Below are 17,316 nucleotides of genomic sequence, written 5' to 3'. Positions count from 1 at the left end.
CGTTCATCCAGGTTTCCGTGAGGAAGGCGACGTCTGGTGATGTTGTGTCGAGCAGGTTCCAGAGTTCCACGGCGTGTCTGTGGACGGAGCGGGTGTTGAGCAGGATGCACTTGAGGTTGCTGCTGGAGCTTGGTTTGGCGGGTGCGGTGCAGGTTCGGAGGCAGGTGAACTTGCAGGTTCTGCAGGTGAAGGGTCTGTGAATGCGTTTCGGGGCGGCTCGGCAGCAGGTGGGGTTCCGGCCTGTATTGAGTGCGTTGAGGGCGGCGGCGTCGTAGGTCTGTCGTGTAGTCCTGCATCAGCGGCGGGGGCCAGGGGTCCTGGCGCTGGGCATGGTCCAGGCGCGGACGGGCGCAGACGGGCTTGCCTTTGGCGCGCCTTTGGCGCACAATCGGCGCGCCCGCTGCACGACAACGCTGCGCATACGTGGGGGCGTCATAAGAAGGAGCCGGGAGGGAGGAGCAGCTGGGTGGCGGGAGCGGGGCGGCGAATAGGCAGGAGGGGGGCGGGCCGCAGGGAGGCAGCGGCGGGAAAGGAGGGCAGAGGGCGGCTCAGCGGCGGCTGGGTCGTCCTGTGAAGAAGTAAAAAAAGGTTAGGAGAGGGAGAAAAACGTGATAAAAACGAAGGCAGCAGCGAGGCAGCAAAGGGCACAACAAAGGGCACAGCAGATGGAGGCAGAAACGAAGGAACAAAACGAAGGCAGCAGCGAGGCAGCAAAGGGCACAGCAAAGGGCACAGCTGATGGAGGCAGGAGCAGGGGTGTGTGGGGGCGACCTCGCCTGGTTACAGGCTCAGCGGTCGCTCCCTGCACCTCTTTGCTTTCTCCTTAAGAAGGAGCCGGGAGGGAGGAGCAGCTGGGTGGCGGGAGCGGGCGGCGAATGGGCAGGAGGGGGGCGGGCCGCAGGGAGGTAGCGGCGGGAAAGGAGGGCAGAGGGCGGCTCAGCGGCGGCTGGGTCGTCCTGTGAAGAAGTAAAAAAAGGTTAGGAGAGGGCGAAAAACGTGATAAAAACGAAGGCAGCAGCGAGGCAGCAAAGGGCACAGCAGATAGAGGCAGAAACGAAGGAACAAAACGAAGGCAGCAGCGAGGCAGCAAAGGGCATAGCTGATGGAGGCAGGAGCAGAGGTGTGTGGGGGGGACCTCGCCTGGTTACAGGCTCAGCTGTCGCTCCCTGCTCCTCTGTGCTTTCTCCTTAAGAAGGAGCCGGGAGGGAGGAGCAGCTGGGTGGCGGGAGCGGGCGGCGAATGGGCAGGAGGGGGGCGGGGCCGCAGGGAGTCAGCGGCGGGAAAGGAGGGCAGAGGGCGGCTCAGCGGCGACTGGGTCATCCTGTGAAGAAGTAAAAAAAGGTTAGGAGAGGGAGAAAAACGTGATAAAAACGAAGGTAGCAGCGAGGCAGCAAAGTGCACAACAAAGGGCACAGCAGATGGAGGCAGAAACGAAGGAACAAAATGAAGGCAGCAGCGAGGCAGCAAAGGGCACAGCTGATGGAGGCAGGAGCAGGGGCGTGTGGGGGCGACTTCGCCTGGTTACAGGCTCAGCGGTCGCTCCCTGCACCTCTGTGCTTTCTCCTTAAGAAGGAGCCGGGAGGGAGGAGCAGCTGGGTGGCGGGAGCGGGGCGGCGAATGGGCAGGAGGGGGGCGGGCCGCAGGTAGGCAGCGGCGGGAAAGGAGGGCAGAGGGCGGCTCAGCGGCGGCTGGGTCGTCCTGTGAAGAAGTAAAAAAAGGTTAGGAGAGGGAGAAAAACGTGATAAAAAACGAAGGCGGCAGTGAGGCAGCAAAGGGCACAACAAAGGGCACAGCAGATGGAGGCAGAAACGAAGGAACAAAACGAAGGCAGCAGCGAGGCAGCAAAGGGCACAGCAAGGGCACAGCTGATGGAGGCAGGAGCAGAGGTGTGTGGGGGCGACCTCGCCTGGTTACATACCTTTAAATTGTATTTATACTGATAGGGGAGATTATCGTTCAAGGTTCTAACCAAGGGTCAGTGGTGTGGGTAATTATGTTGGGCACAACCATGTTTTTACCTCTCTTCTGAGCTTTATTTGTTCCTGGCTTCTTCTGGATCTTGCCTGACAAAGAGTTCCAGAGCTTGGTGACTTGTACCAAGAACTGAAACCTCCTATGGATTTCTTATTGTAATGCGGTAAGAGTAAGACTCTTTACGCAACACATCCTGTTCGTAACCTCGTCAAATGTTCAGACTTCAGGATTTTCTTTTTTTGATATCACTAAACTACTGTGTGCATCTTTTCTTCTGTAATCAGCACTTTCCTTCAATCACTTCCCCAAGGTTATCAGCATACATCCGATCTTCTCACAGACATAGAGTGCACTTACTGATACATGAAAGCAATGGCACACTTCCCATTATACCACTAAAATAGCATCCTGATGATGGTTCTCCTAGGCCTTAATGAGAACAGAACCCCCTCTGAGCCCACAGTGCCCCACTGAAGTAAAGGTTTAGCTCTACTGATACGCCCTTTGTTATCTTAAGCCTGGGACCTCGCTCAGGATAAGCCTGAGAAAGACACAAGGCAAAGCTCTGAAATAAAATGCTTCAATGGACGGTTTGTACAAAGCCATGCTCATGAAAACTGAAAAAACACAGCTCCTGACATCTAACCCTCCACAGGGACACATCTAAACCGCCAATCCCAATATCATCTTTCTAAATTAAAGCACCCCATGTAATATCACAAACAAAGTCCTCAAACGTAATCTGATCATTAGGACAGTATAAGTGAAAGGTGGAACGCTGTCTCAGCGTGTGGACTAACTCCTCAATGTCCATAGAGGGTGAGAATCCACAACAGCATTTGCATTCTGACTATCAACAAATAGACGCTAAACTTCCAATTACTTCACTAGCAATATCCACTGCTATAGTCATCTCTTTGCACGAGATGTTGAGGTTTATTTTCGTTTTTTTCTCACATTGATGAGCTCATCTCTTTTCTTGTCTAAATATAACCAATCAATCAATCAATCAGGGTTTTGTAAAGCGCGCTACTCACCCGTGAGAGTCTCACGGCCCTGGGGAGGGGGGGGGGGGGGGAGGGGAGGGGTCTGGGGAGAGGGGTGCAGCTCCGGATCAGTGGAAGAGCCAGGCCTTGAGGCACTTCCTGAAGGTGTGCAGAGTGGGGGGAACGTCTGATGTTGACTGGAAGCTCGTTCCAGGTCTTTGTTGCGACGTAGGAGAAGGCCCTTCCACCTGTTCTGGTAGTAGCACGCCCCTGTCCATAGAGGACAAGGATGGGCCCAATGATGAAGCATGCCACCCAGGGGAAACCCGGGCGGGTGAGGGTTTTATAAAAGGAAAAAATCTTTTTCTTTTCCTTCTTCGACATTCCTGCAAGTATACGAAACTTTTCCCTGTGTCGGGGGTACCTCTTTTTGAAAGTTAAATTGGAACAAGATATTGGATGCAGAAATATTGGAATCTTGGGCAATCCGTAAGGTACGACTCAGAATCTGAGATTTTAAACAAAAGGATTACGGTCCATAACATGGAGTTTGCCAGGCACACAGATACTATGGTCATTAGGAAAACCCTTTGATGCGTGAGGTGTGCTAAAGATTGTGTTGACAAGCCCTGAGTTATTACATCTGCTCCAGTAGATGGCAGCATACACCAGATAACAAGGATATAACTGGGAAAAACGCCTAGTCATATCATGTCACGGGAAATCTGACATCAATGTGTTCGGTTGCTAAGTGCCTGGAAACTCAAGAGCAGCCCTCAGAGACCAACAATAAAAGACATTGAAGCTTTACCCCGGAACGACAGCTGTCTGCGACTGTTGCCTTTTTAGGATTGCTTGGAAGCACAGATAACTAACTTGCTTTGACTGCAATATTTGAACAGAAATAGCTATTTTCAAGAATAAGATGAATAAGCCTTCTGCCGAATTTACCAGCTGACGTGCAGGCTCCAGGCAAAGATCCTTGGAAAGAAAACTTGGGACGCTTACAAAATCAAACAGCATGCTTTCTTACGCGTGGGTCCAGGGGACGACGGACATTTGAAAAGGAAGGGCCGATGCTCGAACACGCTCGGGGTGCAGGACACCAGGGGGAGTATGACCCCGGGGCAGCGGCATGGGCAACTCTGTGAGGAAAGGCACGGCGGTGCTGCTGGACCAGAACCAGGTCAAAGGCGTCCAGAACTTCAGAGCAGGTAAAGAACCTCTGTGTATGTAACAGTATAGGTTGACCAGAATTTTAAAGCCAAAAACCGGGACACTTCCCAAAAATAGAAAAAGGACTACAATTTTACTTCAACCCAGATCCAAGAATGACAGTGCTCCTTAGCAGAGAATTACAGTAGAGGCAGTAAGAACCTACATAAAATGCCATTTTTAGAGCCAGAAGCATGCCTCTTAATAAACTGCCTTTTTAAAACAGCTGCTAACTATCCCTGCTTTGCAAAACATAAAAAGATACCTCCCACCATTTTTAGCCGACCCTCTTTAACAAGCATTAAAAATGCAATAGGTCTCGCCTTTCATTAAGTTAAAGCCATTTGCTTTGCTATACAATACCATTAGCGAAGCAAATGGCTTTAACTTCATCAAAGGCGAGACCTATTGCATTTTCAATGCTTGTTTTGATGCAGACTTCCAGGTAACTTGTAATGCAACATCCCTTACGACACCTAGTACCATTCTCCCATGCCGTGCACAGTGCTGGAGGGGGCCCCCTGGAGCTTGACACCCCCCCCCGAACCCCCCACCCCCCCCCAGCGCTGCAGGGGCTATTGTTACGCCCCTGGGTGCTCATGTAAAGCACTCTGAAACCTTCGGGTCAAGTTCACGCTATAAAAACCTCTGAGGAAAAAAACCTCAACTTGCATTGCTGCCACTGATACACACAAGTAATTAAGGGCCAGATGTAGGTAGGCTTTTACTGGTCGGTAACGGCTGATTTCGGCCGTTACCGACCGGTAAAAGCCTTTTCCTATGTAGGAGGCTTTTTTACCGATTCGGTAAATAACGAATCGGTGTTTACCGATTCGGTATTTCCCGAATCATCATTTACCGATTCGGTATTTACCGAATCAGTAAATGAGATGTAGGAAACACTGTAAACAGTGCTTTTGGGCTTTAAGAATTCGTTATTTACCACCAACTATTAGTTGGTGGTAAATAAGGAATTCCTATGTAAATGCATCAGGGCCCGATGTAGGTAATTCTAATTTACCACTTCTAAAATACCGAATCATACCGATTCGGTATTTAAGAAGTGGTAAATTAGAGGGGGGGAAATGTAGGTAATTCAGAATCGGTAAATACCGAATCGGTAAGATTCGGTATTTATCGATTCTGTAAATACCGAATCGGTATCCCCCATTGATGCCTATGGGCCTTGAAGCCCATAGGAATCAATGTGGAATACCGAATCGGTATTTACTGATTCGGTAAATTCCGAATTTTGCAAGGGTGCAGGAGGTGTCACTTTGACACCCTCTAGCACCCCAATTCTGGACTTGTGTGCCATGTGGCACACAGACATGCCCTAAGGGCATGTCTGTGTGTCACATTGCACAGGTGTACATGCACAGATGTGCATGCACACCTGTATTCGGTATTTTACCACCCAATAGGATTGGGTGGTAAAATACCGAATCTGACTGGCCTTTGGGACTCAGAAGAGTCCCACCTACATATGGAGTTACCGAATCGGTAAAAATACCGATTCGGTATTTTACCGATTCGGTAAATTTACCGAATTGGTAAAATAGGCCCCCTACATCAGGAATGACCATTTACCGGTCGGTAACGGCCGAAATCGGCCGTTACAGGTCGGTAAAGGGCCACCTACATCTGGCCCATGATGCCGGGCAGCACGCTGCTCCAGAACCCAAGGTTATTGGTTAGTTTGGTGCAATTGGTTACTGTTAGTTATTGATATTAGTCTTGTGTGCTCAAAGCAAACCATTCCATGCAGTCATTCAAGCTTTTTTAAGCTGGACTAAAGTATTAGAGATTGGCTGAAATCATTAGTTGGGGGGGGGGAGCCCAATGCACATGATTGGTGATATTAAAACAGGAGTTAGAGGAGTTAAGGTATTATTAGGAAGCATAGGTAGGACTTTCAGCGGAAGGAATACACATTGTGATCTAGTAAATGAGTTGTGGGAATAGAGAACAGTCAAACGTGCATGTGTCAGAGTAGGTTGTGCTTAGAGAGAGGAACCATGCAGAGGAAGGATGGAAAGGCAGAAAATGGACTTTTGAAGAGAGAAGAAAAAGAAGAGGCAAGAAACAGAAGTTTTAATTAAAGGATAGTTTTTTTAATGCCAGATTCAAGGAATGCAGTGAATATTTTTCAGAGGATGCACTGATATAGAACAAACATTTACTTGGGAAGATTGTGCTATATTGAGGTACTAGAATCAGTTAAATCATCTCTCTGCTGCTTGGATACTGTCAGACCACCCATCCAGCTAACTCAGTTTATCAGTTCAAGGTTTGAAAGTGAAAAATAATGGCTGGATGCATATGTCGAGAAAATACATGGGAAATAATGTACAAGTGGAAAAAGAGGTTCTTGTGTTCAGCCTCAGATTTGACTTGAAGTTTTAATTATACAGCAGAGTGAGAGACATTTAAATGCTTCTATTTTGCAATGGCACCAGATGGAAGATGAGGACAGCTTCCCCAGACAGTGTGAGTGTATTTCCTTCATTCCAGTGGCTGGAGGGTAGGGGGTGCACAAACTGGTGTGGGCGACGGGATGGTGAAAGGGCTTCATTTACAAATTCAAATAACATTCTTGTTAGCTAATGGCTGCTGAATAGACTTTGTGAAACTCTGCCTGTTTTGTAGATGCTATAGGTGAGTAGGGGAGGAGCTGCAGTTTGAGGGGGGCCCTTTAGGTGAGGCCCGTAATCACCCTACAGTGAAGAGCCTCTTTGTGCTTCTGCTGTGGGTGCTCCAGGCTGGAGGCAGTCCTACTATGAGGGTCATCACTGCACAAAGGCTGTGTCTGAAGCGCGGCCTGGAAGACATTTGAGATGCAAACATATTGAAATGTACCTTTCCCTATCAGGAAAGGTAGCAGTCGCCTTCCTGGTGTTTTCATATATGGGCATTTTTAAAGGCAGGATAACAGTGTAAAACTCCCCTGGCAGAGATAAACGGTTTCAAAGAAGCCGACCAGGGGCGACAGGGTTAAAGTACCTCTAACTCTTGGAGGCTGTGAAACCGAACACCTACGAGGTGGCAGCAAAACACAGGCAGGTTTAGATGTCAGCCTGTGCCCCTTTCTGCTCACATTTTTAGTTTGTGTTCTTTACCTCTGCATCAAAAACGGTGTCTTCTCTGGCACACAAGGTTGTGGCTGCCTCAATGCGCCAAAGACCACCAATCAGTTTCCTGCTCAGTACAAGGGGTCACTCTAGCTCTACCTCCCTCCCAGACCTGTGTGACAGCTGCGAACACTAAAACGGGAAAGTAAGCTTAATTTGGAACTGAAATAATTTATTTTGGGGCAGGATATAAAATAAATAAATTGCACCATTTTAAAGTAAACAGCTCAAAAATAGGAAAAAAACCCAGAAAAAAGCCGGTAAGGTCAGCAAACATGGTCACGTAATGTATTTTGTCCTGTTTCCAAATTTTCGGTCCAAGACCACCTCTGTGCAAGTCCTCTCTCTGGGAAGGGGTGGCTTACACCAGTCTGTTTCCCTGCAGCTCACAACTAGGGTTCTGCAGAGATTACAAGGGAGCACCCACTTGGAAGTGGGTCCCATCATGGTACTCAGGCCTTCCTTCCTCCCGGCAGCAGGACCCCCTCCCTGGGTTGCAGTAGAGGCACTGAGCTTTTGATCTTTCACCATCAAGTGACTATGCACAAACAAAATATTTGCAAATGTGTGGTCCCCACACGCCCTAATAATATGTCAGACAAATCGCTTTCACTCTTGCCATTATTTTATGCAAAATTATAGCCCTATGGAAATGCTTAATAAGCCTGAAGGGGAACAGTAGGCAAAACATTTCCGTCTCATGATGCGTTGTATTATTTTGAGCTATTTTACATTACATTTCATAGCTCTAATGCCATACCAGTTCAAAGAGCAATGTGTATAAAAGAAGCTCGGATGATGTCATCAGTGATGTCATAAATGATATCATAGAACATGTCATGAGTGATGTAATATGTGAAGTCAAAAGCAGTGCATGGCGAAGCGCAAGTTATGCTTAGGTCTCCTAACTACAACAGCTGAAGTTCAATGTTTTTTTTTGTTCAAAACATTAATGTGGATACTGAGATATTCACCTAACTATAACATCACTTTAACCTTTGTTTTTTTCAGTGAAATTTGAGTTTTTTTTTTAAACATAAAGTAATATTATATTGCCATAAATAAAGCCAATACCCCAAAGCTGCTCACAGCTTTCAACTGTGCACAGCAGAGAAATGCTCGTCTGGCCTGTGGCTAGGCCCTGTGGCCAACCCCTCAATGCATAGTGCCTTCGGCCATGCAGAGCAGGCGGTTTCACACAGGGCAATGGCTAGGTCCTGTTTGTCAACCCACCTGGAGGCAGCAAAACCCACACTGCACACAGCCTTTGGTAGTTTGTGGAATGAGGTTGGCTGCAGGGCCCCGTTTGCAGCCAGATCCTGCATCCAACTCCCTGCCAGCAGCCAATCGCATGCTGCGCATGACCTTTGGCTCAGCGCAGCATGGGGTTGGCCACAGGGTTTGGCCTGATGCCATGTCCTGTGGAAAAAACTCCCCATGCTGCGCACAGCCTTTGATGGTACCCACACCCCCTGGTCCAACGTATATATTTTGGGGGAGGAGGGCCTGAAGCTGCCCAGGGGCACCCACATACCACATGTTGGAGGCTGTGGCGGAAGCCCCAGGGCCCCCGCCAACTCCCCGCATCCAGGAGGAGCTAATATGGCTCCCACCCTTGGGAGCGGATATTTTTTACTCTGGATGGTAGCAATATGGGTTATTTTTCCCTGCCTGCATACGTGCGGGTCTGCTCCCAGCTGGCGGAAGCATCTTTAAATCTCCCGCTAGTTGTGAGCACGCCTTGTGTTTTCTCTCGTTCGGCAGGCGATTTAAAAATGTTCTCTCCAGACAGGAGCAAACACGTTTCCCTCTCCGCATTGGTGCGGGCAGGTAAACTACAGTGTCCAGCGGTCATCCTGGGAAAAAGTCATTGACGTCCTAGAGACCATTACAGGTTCAGGGAGGGGTTGGGGGATGGAACCCCCAGGGCCTTCTGATGCCCTTTCCTTTCCTTCAATATACTCAGCCCCGGGGGATAGGGTCCCTGGGGCCCAAATTGGACTTCAGAGAGAGGCCCTACACAGATCCCCCTCCCCATATAGTTAAAAAACTGGCCCCTTTTTGGACAGAGGGGTATCCTACCAAGAGCCCTCTCTCTCTGTCTCTCCCCCTCTCTCTCTCACACACTCTATCTCTCTCTCTCTTTCTTTCTCTCTCTCTCTATATATATATGCCCCTTGACGTACAGTCACTATATACCAGCATAAGACACAAAGATGAGCTAAGGGCACTTCACCATTACCTAGGCAAAAGACCAATATCACTATACCAGCACACATGTATGATATTAGAGATGACAGAATGGTGCCTTAACAACAACACGTTCCTTTTTGATAGGCTAAACTACAAGCAAACACAGGGATCGGCCATAGGTACTTGCTTCTCCACCAGCTATGCGAATCTGCATATGGGCGTGCATCTAAGCAAGAAGGGTTGTGGTGCCTCAAGCACTCCTTCATAACTGCCAAAGCCTCTGAAGAGAAGTGGGGACACTTCGAAACGGGTCAGGCATCCAGGGCAGTTTGAACAGTCAAAGGATATCGTTGTGCTGGAGGCGTACTTACCATTCAAGGCTCCTTGTGTGCAGATGAGGTCCGGGTGCTCCTTTGTACGCTGGGTACCTCGGAGCTGGAATATTTACGCGGCGGCCCATGCCGCGGAAGGAGCACCACCCTGAAAGAACTGAGGGCCATGCGGTCTTGACTAGGGGCCGAGAACATGGGACATATATATATATATATATATATATATATATATATATATAGATATATATATATATATCTATATATATATATATATATATATATATATATGTTCTTTATTTCTTACTTCAGCCCCGAGTCCTGTCCTGTATGTGCTGTCAGCAACATTTTTCTCATGTCCTTGGGCCTATCAGAAGGCTGTAAACTTTGTTCAAAGGACTTTCACGAGAATCCCCTTGTGGTAGAATCATTATGATGCCAAAGAATTTTTTTTTTTTTAACAACTCTTTTTATTGACTGATCGCATAGAAGGTACAGCTCTCCGCACCCCGGAGGAACTGTGGCAAATACAGTACAACACAATCAGCGATTCAGTTTACAGTAATATTCAAACACGGAAAGGAAAACCCCCAACCCCCAGCCCCGCACCCCCCCCATCCTGACCCACCCCCTCCCCTACCCACCCCCTGCACGGCGTCTCCCTCGTACTGCAGCTAGTGTATATACATGTCCGTAAAATGTCAAGTGTTCCCCTCATGTGCCCGTCGCCTCTTCCCCTTCAACGTCTCTAGTCGGTGCCGGAGGTTCCAGCCCCAGGCCCCTGTAGTCTGCCCATCTTTTCCAGATTTTATAATGTTTTGTGGGGCAGCCTCTGGCCTCAAATATCGGCCGCTCAAGACCCATACAGAAGTCCAGGCCCTTTTTCCACACAATCACTTTGGGGGCATTGGGATCCTTCCATGCCTGGGCCACATCCCTTTTCGCTACTGTAAGTCCCAACAAGAATAGGTGTCTCTTATAGATGTTATCCCCAAATCCTTCAAGGACATGAAGTAGGCCTAGCTTAGGGGTACGTGGAAGGTTCCAGCCCAGTACTTACGACAAACAGCTCCACACACCCGTCCAAAATCTCACCAGCCCCGCACAATCCCACGCTGTGTGCAAGAAATCCCCTATTTCGTGGTTGCATCTCAGACACTTCGGGGACTCAATCAGACCTGCCCTCCACAGCCTCTCTCTAGTATAATAAGCGCAATGGAGATATTTAAATTGTATAAAGCGCAGGTGCATGGCAATAGCTGCTCCCCTGGGGGATTAAAGAGCTTCTCTCCAGTCTTCCTCCTCTATGTCCCCCACATCTCTCACCCAGAGGTCACGCAGTGTTTGTAAGTCAGAAGAGCAGTGTATAACTAAGGTCTGATAGATTCTGGAGATTTTCTTCTCTCCCACGTCCCCCATAAACAGCTTCGCCTCTATTGGGCTGAATTCGGGCAGGGTGTCTAATCCCTCCAGTGCGGGTGTGACGGCATGCCTGAATTGTAGGTATCTGAAGAACTGTGTCCGGGGCATACAAAACTCCTCACTAAGCTCTCAAAACGATTTTAACGTTGTGCCCCTCAAGACATGCCCTAGTGTGGATATCCCTATTAGGTCCCATCCCTGGAAACCCCGCAGATGCCAAAGAATTTTGAGGTTTATGGTTGTTCGTAATGCCTATATATTGTGTGAATAATGTTCCCTCCTAATTCCTTCTTCCTTGTAATGTCTACTTGTGTCTTTTTTTAACTGTCATATCTTTTTTGTTTCTTCGAACAAAGGGTTAGAGTGTAGTGGAGTTAGTTACTCATTATAGATTTTCTGTTTTCTTTATAGAATGTGCTGTACTTTGGGTTCTGTAGGCTTGATGTATCTGGTGCTGTAATACTGGGAGCAGCTGTGAAAGGGGCTGTGGCTGGAGGGTATGTGGGGACTTGTTCCTTTGACCAAAGCTGTTCAAGTGAATAAAGGTGCTAACATATACAGAGTTGTGGATATGTTCGCTGCAAAGACCTAGTACCAGCTCTCTCTTTCAAAGAAAGTGAAACTATTTCTTCCAGAAAGCGACTTCAGAACTGCTGCCACAACAGAATAGTAACTCCATGCTCCATGGCCTCTATGACTCCATGTAGTATTCACTGTTCTGTGCCTTCCTGGCACCTGTAGTTAGAACCCTTGTGTTCCTATGTTCTATAGCTTTGTAATAGAATGTTGCCTTCTGGCAGTTGATAGCTTTTGCCTGGTGCCTGTCGCTGTGCTTCTCCTAAGCTGAATAAACCTAACCTACAAGCTTACTTATTGTCCAGTCTACTTCAATACTACAAAATTGTTGGCGACGATGCTGCTTAGGAGAAGGTAAAAGAACCTGCCTTTACCTCGTTTCTCCTCGTATTCCTGCCGAGATTACACTGTGGATCGAGTGTATTTGAAGTGCAGCTGTTCGACTCTCTGGTGAAGATCTTCGGTGAAGATAAGTGGTCCGCTTTCATTTTGCGCGTTTTAAGCTAATTTTAAGCCTTTAATCAGCTTAATTTATGAGCGCACAACGTCATTGGTGTCAGCGCGAGATTGTTTGACGAGGAAGCCGCAGCGTCATCTCCAGCGCGAGCGCGCCACGTCATTGACATCAGCGCGAGGCTCTGTTGCTAACGCAACCACCTGGCACGCGTTTCCTTGACCTGACGCGTCTCCATAGCGATCTACAACAATCGCCTGACGTGCGCTCCTCCAACTAGACGCGTCTCCCTGGCAACGCGTCTCTGAGCCTGTTCGCGTCTCTATCCAGCGCTAACTCTTCGGAAGCGGCCTGCATCGTCCACACTTTGGCACCATTCCCATTGGAAATAAAGACACACGAACATAAAGAAAAGCACCTTCATCTTTAATCACAGACTTCACTTCCTCTTTAGGAAAGGTGTTCGTCTAGTGTTATTTCTACACGTTGGTGCCATCTAGTGGTGGGAAAAATTATCACATGATCCTTTCTCAAGGAAAATCTATTTTGCATACTGAATTTCTTTTGCACAGCGGCAGAGTCTATAAAGAGGGAAATCTCCAATCTTTTCCAGTATGCAATCTGTTTCTCCTCCTCCTCCTTTTCTCGAGACCCCAGGCAATCCTCCCATAGTCTGGAAAAAATGGTTTGATGCCTTTGAGACTTATTTGGGGGCTATAGGCGCGTCCAGATATCGCGCAGAAATGAAGAAGTGTCTTCTACTGCACTCTTTGGGTTTCGAGGGAAGAGAAATCTTCAAACATTTACCTCCCTTAGTAAGAAACAACGCTGAAGAGGACGTAGATGAGTACACAGAAACAAGATTAAGGCTTGAGTTACGTTTTGATATCAAGCCAAGTCTTGTTGTCATAAGACACAAGTTCTTCAAGAGAGAACAACTATCTGGGGAGGATGTTGAGACGTATGTTTCCTGTCTAAGACAACTAAGTGCTGAATGTGAATTCGAAGGCTTTCGAGAGCAATTAATAAGGGATCAATACGTTTGCAAGTGCTCCGATAAATCTATTCAGCAGAAGCTTCTTACTTTGGGCAATCCCACACTTGAAGAGACTATTCGTGTGGCCAAGAGTATAGAGCTGTCAAAAAAAGAAGTAAAGGAACTTGAAAAGAAATGTGATGAGGGAGTTTCGATAGTTAGAACCAAGGAGAACAAAGACAGTAAAGTGGTTGGCAGTCAACGTTTTGACAGAAACAACTCTCCTGGTTCTCAACGTTTTGAGAGGAATGCTTTTTCAAGAAATGACATTTGTTACAGATGTGGAAATCCCTCCCATAATAAAAACAACAAGTTTTGCCCTGCCAGGAACTCTACCTGTCGCAACTGTGGGAAGTTTGGGCACTTTGCGAAAATTTGCCAAATCTCTAAACAGGGAAATTCCACTTTCAGCAACAAGTCTCAGAGTCTGAGTACCGTCAACACTATTGGGAATGTCTCAGAGTCCTATGGAAATACCGATGATGACTCTGACTCCATGAATGGCATCCAAGACGATCTCAGAGACATGGTTGTAGTAGTACGAGACGATGGGGTCATTATAGGTGATCCATCTGACTGTGTTGATCCTCTCGAAGATTTTGGTGTGGGTGACAAGATAATTACCCTATTAGTGGACTCTGGAGCTAGAGTAACTATGATTACGCAAAAGTTGTTTGATGTAACTTGGCCTGAAAGGAACCTCCTACCTCCTGATAGGACCCCTGTTTCTTATGAAGGGCGTAGAATTGCTCTTCTAGGGTTCTTTGAAGACATTATTCAGTTCAGGGGAAGGAGGATCTTTGGTAAAGTGTATGTTTCCTTGAAGGGCCTAAACATTTTGGGTTGGTTCCACCAGGGTTTGTTCAAGATGATCCTTAGACCAGGGTCCAAAGAACAGATCAGTATTGATGAATCTTGTGATAATGTAGAGAGTTTAGCTGTTATCGTTTCAGGTGACAATGTTGAGAGTCTAATTTCCAGATTCCCAAGAGTTTTTGGGAATGGCCTTGGCATCATCAAGGGTTTTAACCACGAAATTAGAGTGAAGGATGGTGCCATCCCTGTAAAACATAAGGTGAGGAGTGTTCCTTTCAGCGTGAGGGATGATTTAGAAAAGGAGTTGATGGGCCTTTGCAGAAAAGGAGTCATAGAACCCATTGAGTCGTCCTTGTGGTTGTCTCCCCTTGTTGTCGCCAGAAAAAGGAATGGGGATTTGCGCGTCTGTGTGGATTTGCGCAGCCTCAATAAGAACATTTGGATTGACTCACACCCCTTACCAAAAATAACAGATTTGTTGTCCCTTACCAGGGGGGCAAGATGGTACACTAAGCTGGACTTGGCCTCCGCTTATCACCAGGTGGTGTTGAGTCAATCTTCTAGACATCTGACTGCTTTTGTCTCCCCCTTTGGCAGTTTTCAGTACTGTAGGATGCCGTTTGGCCTTGCGTCAGCGGCCGCAGTTTTCCAAAGGTTGATGAGTCAGATGTTTAGGGATACTCCTGGAGTGATTGTCTTCCAGGATGACGTTTTGATTTTTGGCGAGAACAAGGCGGATCATGACTTTTCCTTAAATCAGGTCCTGGAAATCATGCAAGACAAGGGTATTGTTTTAAAGAAAGAGAAATGTGTTTTCTTAAAAGAAAAGATGGAATTCCTAGGTCATGTTGTTTCTCATGCAGGTGTCGAACCACGTCCTGGTTTAGTGAAAGCCATTGTTGATGCTCCTCCACCTACCGACAAGTCTGGACTAAAATCTTTTATTGGTCTCAGTGAATTTTACTCCAGATTCATCAAAGACTACGCGTCAAAGGTTCAGCCTTTGACTAACATGTTAAAGAAAAGTGTGCCTTTCGTTTGGGATGAAAATTGCCAAGAGATTTTCAAGTGGATCAAATCTCAGCTTGTTGGGGAGAGCATTCTCAAACCCTTCGATCCCAACAAGGAGTGTGTGGTGACTGTTGATGCAAGTGGGTTTGGACTTGGGGCTGTCCTTACTCAGAGGAATGGACAAGTCGACAACACCATCGCATATGCCTCTAGGGTACTGCGTGGAGCAGAAGTTAACTTCTCTGTTATTGAGAAAGAGCTTTTGGCCTGTTGGTGGGCAGTCAGGAAGTTCAATCCCTATCTCTGGGGTAGTCATTTCACTATTCGTACCGATCACAGCCCACTAGTTTCTATTTTGTCCGGGGAAAAAATTAAGGAGCACACCCCTAGAATCGCGAGGCTGTCCACTAAGCTTCTTCAGTATGACTTTAAGGTTGTTTATCTGCCAGGCTCAAAGAATGTCAGAGCCGACTATTTTTCTCGCTTTCCTTTAACTGATAATGACTCCGAGGTTGAAAAAGATGAAGACCTTGAGGATTGTTTTGTCGCAGGTCTGGATCTTGAAGGCATGTGTGCAATCAGTGAGGGTGAGTGGAAAAGAGAGTTATTGAAGGATGCAGTTCTCCTACAAGTTGTCGACTATCTGAAGTCTGGTTGGCCCAAGGAGAAGAATGTCACTGGGCTCTTCCAAACTTTTGTCAAGGTTGCTGACGAGCTCACTGTTGAGGATGGCATTCTCATGCGGTGTGGGAGGCTCATTCCTCCTGAGAGCTTGCGGAAACGTCTGGTGGATGGTGCACATGAAGGGCATTTAGGGAAGACTTTCACCAAACGTAGGTTGAGAGATGTGTTCTGGTGGCCGCAGATGGACGTGTGCGTTGATTCCTTGATTGACAACTGTGTAATTTGTAAGTCCTCAGATAAAAGCCATAAGGTTAGGTCTCCCCCCATGGAGCCCGTTCAACTTCCGGAAAGGGCGTGGGAAAAGATTGGGGTTGACTTGGTCGGTCCTTTTTACCTTTTACCTTCATGTTCCCGTTTTGCCATTGTTGCCATTGATTACTACTCCAAATGGCCGGAAATTCGCTTCGTCAGTGAAGCCTCCTCTGCTAGTGTAATTTCCTTTTTAAAAGACATTTTCTTGAGAGAGGGGTTTCCTTCTGTTGTCATGACTGACAATGGTGTCCAATTTGTCAGTTGTGAGTTTGAATCTTTCCTCAAACAAGGTGGTGTGACACATAAGAAAAGTTCCCTTTACCACCCCCAGGCCAATGGCCTTGTTGAGAGGATGAACCGTGTTCTCAACAACTGCATCCAGTGGGCCATTGCTAGCAAGTGTGTAGTTGAGAATGCTGTGCGTTCCATGTTGTGGTTTTATCGTACTACAGCCCATTCTTCTACTGGGGTCTCCCCCTTTGAGCTCCTGAGGGGTAGAAAACCCTCCACCAAAATTTGTCCGGGTTGGATGTCCAAGTGGGTAAAAATGAATGTTATGGATGGAGTTGATGTTTTTGTCAGAGACAATGTGTCCGATGCTCAGAAGAAGCAAAAAACTTATTTTGATGAAAGAAAGAGATCTGTTGCCCATGACATCTGTTTTGGTGATGTGGTTCGAATTAAAAATCCTGTCCATGTCACCAAAGGTAGGAGCAAGTTTTCTCAACCTGTTGTAGTTGACAAGGTCTGTGGGAATGCTGTACGTGTAAATAATAAGGATTGGTGGAACATCTGCAAAATTGTTAAAGTTAGTAGTGATGGTGCTTACACTGGTGTTTCTCAGCCCAATCCCTGCTCTGTTTCAAGTGACAAACGTTCTGGTACTGTTGCTATTAATGGTAATGGCGGTAATGTTGTTGATGCTTCTGTTCCTGGACCTCGCAGGAGTCATAGAGTGTGTAAGATTCCTGCCAGGTTCAGATAACCTGTTGCCTCTGCCTTCTCCTTCTCTACCAGTTGTGCTTTCTTTCCTCTACTATTCTTGTTCTAATTTTCTGGTTTCTTTTCTCTTCTTTTCTTTCCCCTTTTCTTTTTCTCTTTTTCCTTTTCTCCTCTTCTTCTCCTAGTACGAACGCTTCTTCTTTTGTTTTACTGAAAAGAGGATAATGTAGTATTCACTGTTCTGTGCCTTCCTGGCACCTGTAGTTAGAACCCTTGTGTTCCTATGTTCTATAGC

General features: G+C 47.1%; 1 protein-coding gene across 1 annotated transcript in view; it reads left to right on the top strand.

The window, feature by feature from the left end:
• The first annotated feature begins 3,738 nt into the window (after positions 1-3,738).
• TXNRD1 (thioredoxin reductase 1) overlaps positions 3,739-17,316 on the top strand; it is a 195,366-nt gene continuing 181,788 nt past the window's right edge. The window contains exon 1 of the mRNA XM_086919159.1: positions 3,739-4,174. Within this exon, the coding sequence (XP_086775285.1) occupies positions 4,096-4,174 (79 nt within the window). The 5' untranslated portion in view covers positions 3,739-4,095. The remainder of the gene's footprint in view (positions 4,175-17,316) is intronic.

The sequence above is a fragment of the Lissotriton vulgaris genome, chromosome 1_1, assembly GCF_964263255.1.
Source record: "Lissotriton vulgaris chromosome 1_1, aLisVul1.2, whole genome shotgun sequence".
In the NCBI taxonomy this organism is placed as follows: domain Eukaryota; kingdom Metazoa; phylum Chordata; class Amphibia; order Caudata; family Salamandridae; genus Lissotriton; species Lissotriton vulgaris.
This window is presented reverse-complemented; position numbering and strand designations above follow the sequence as displayed.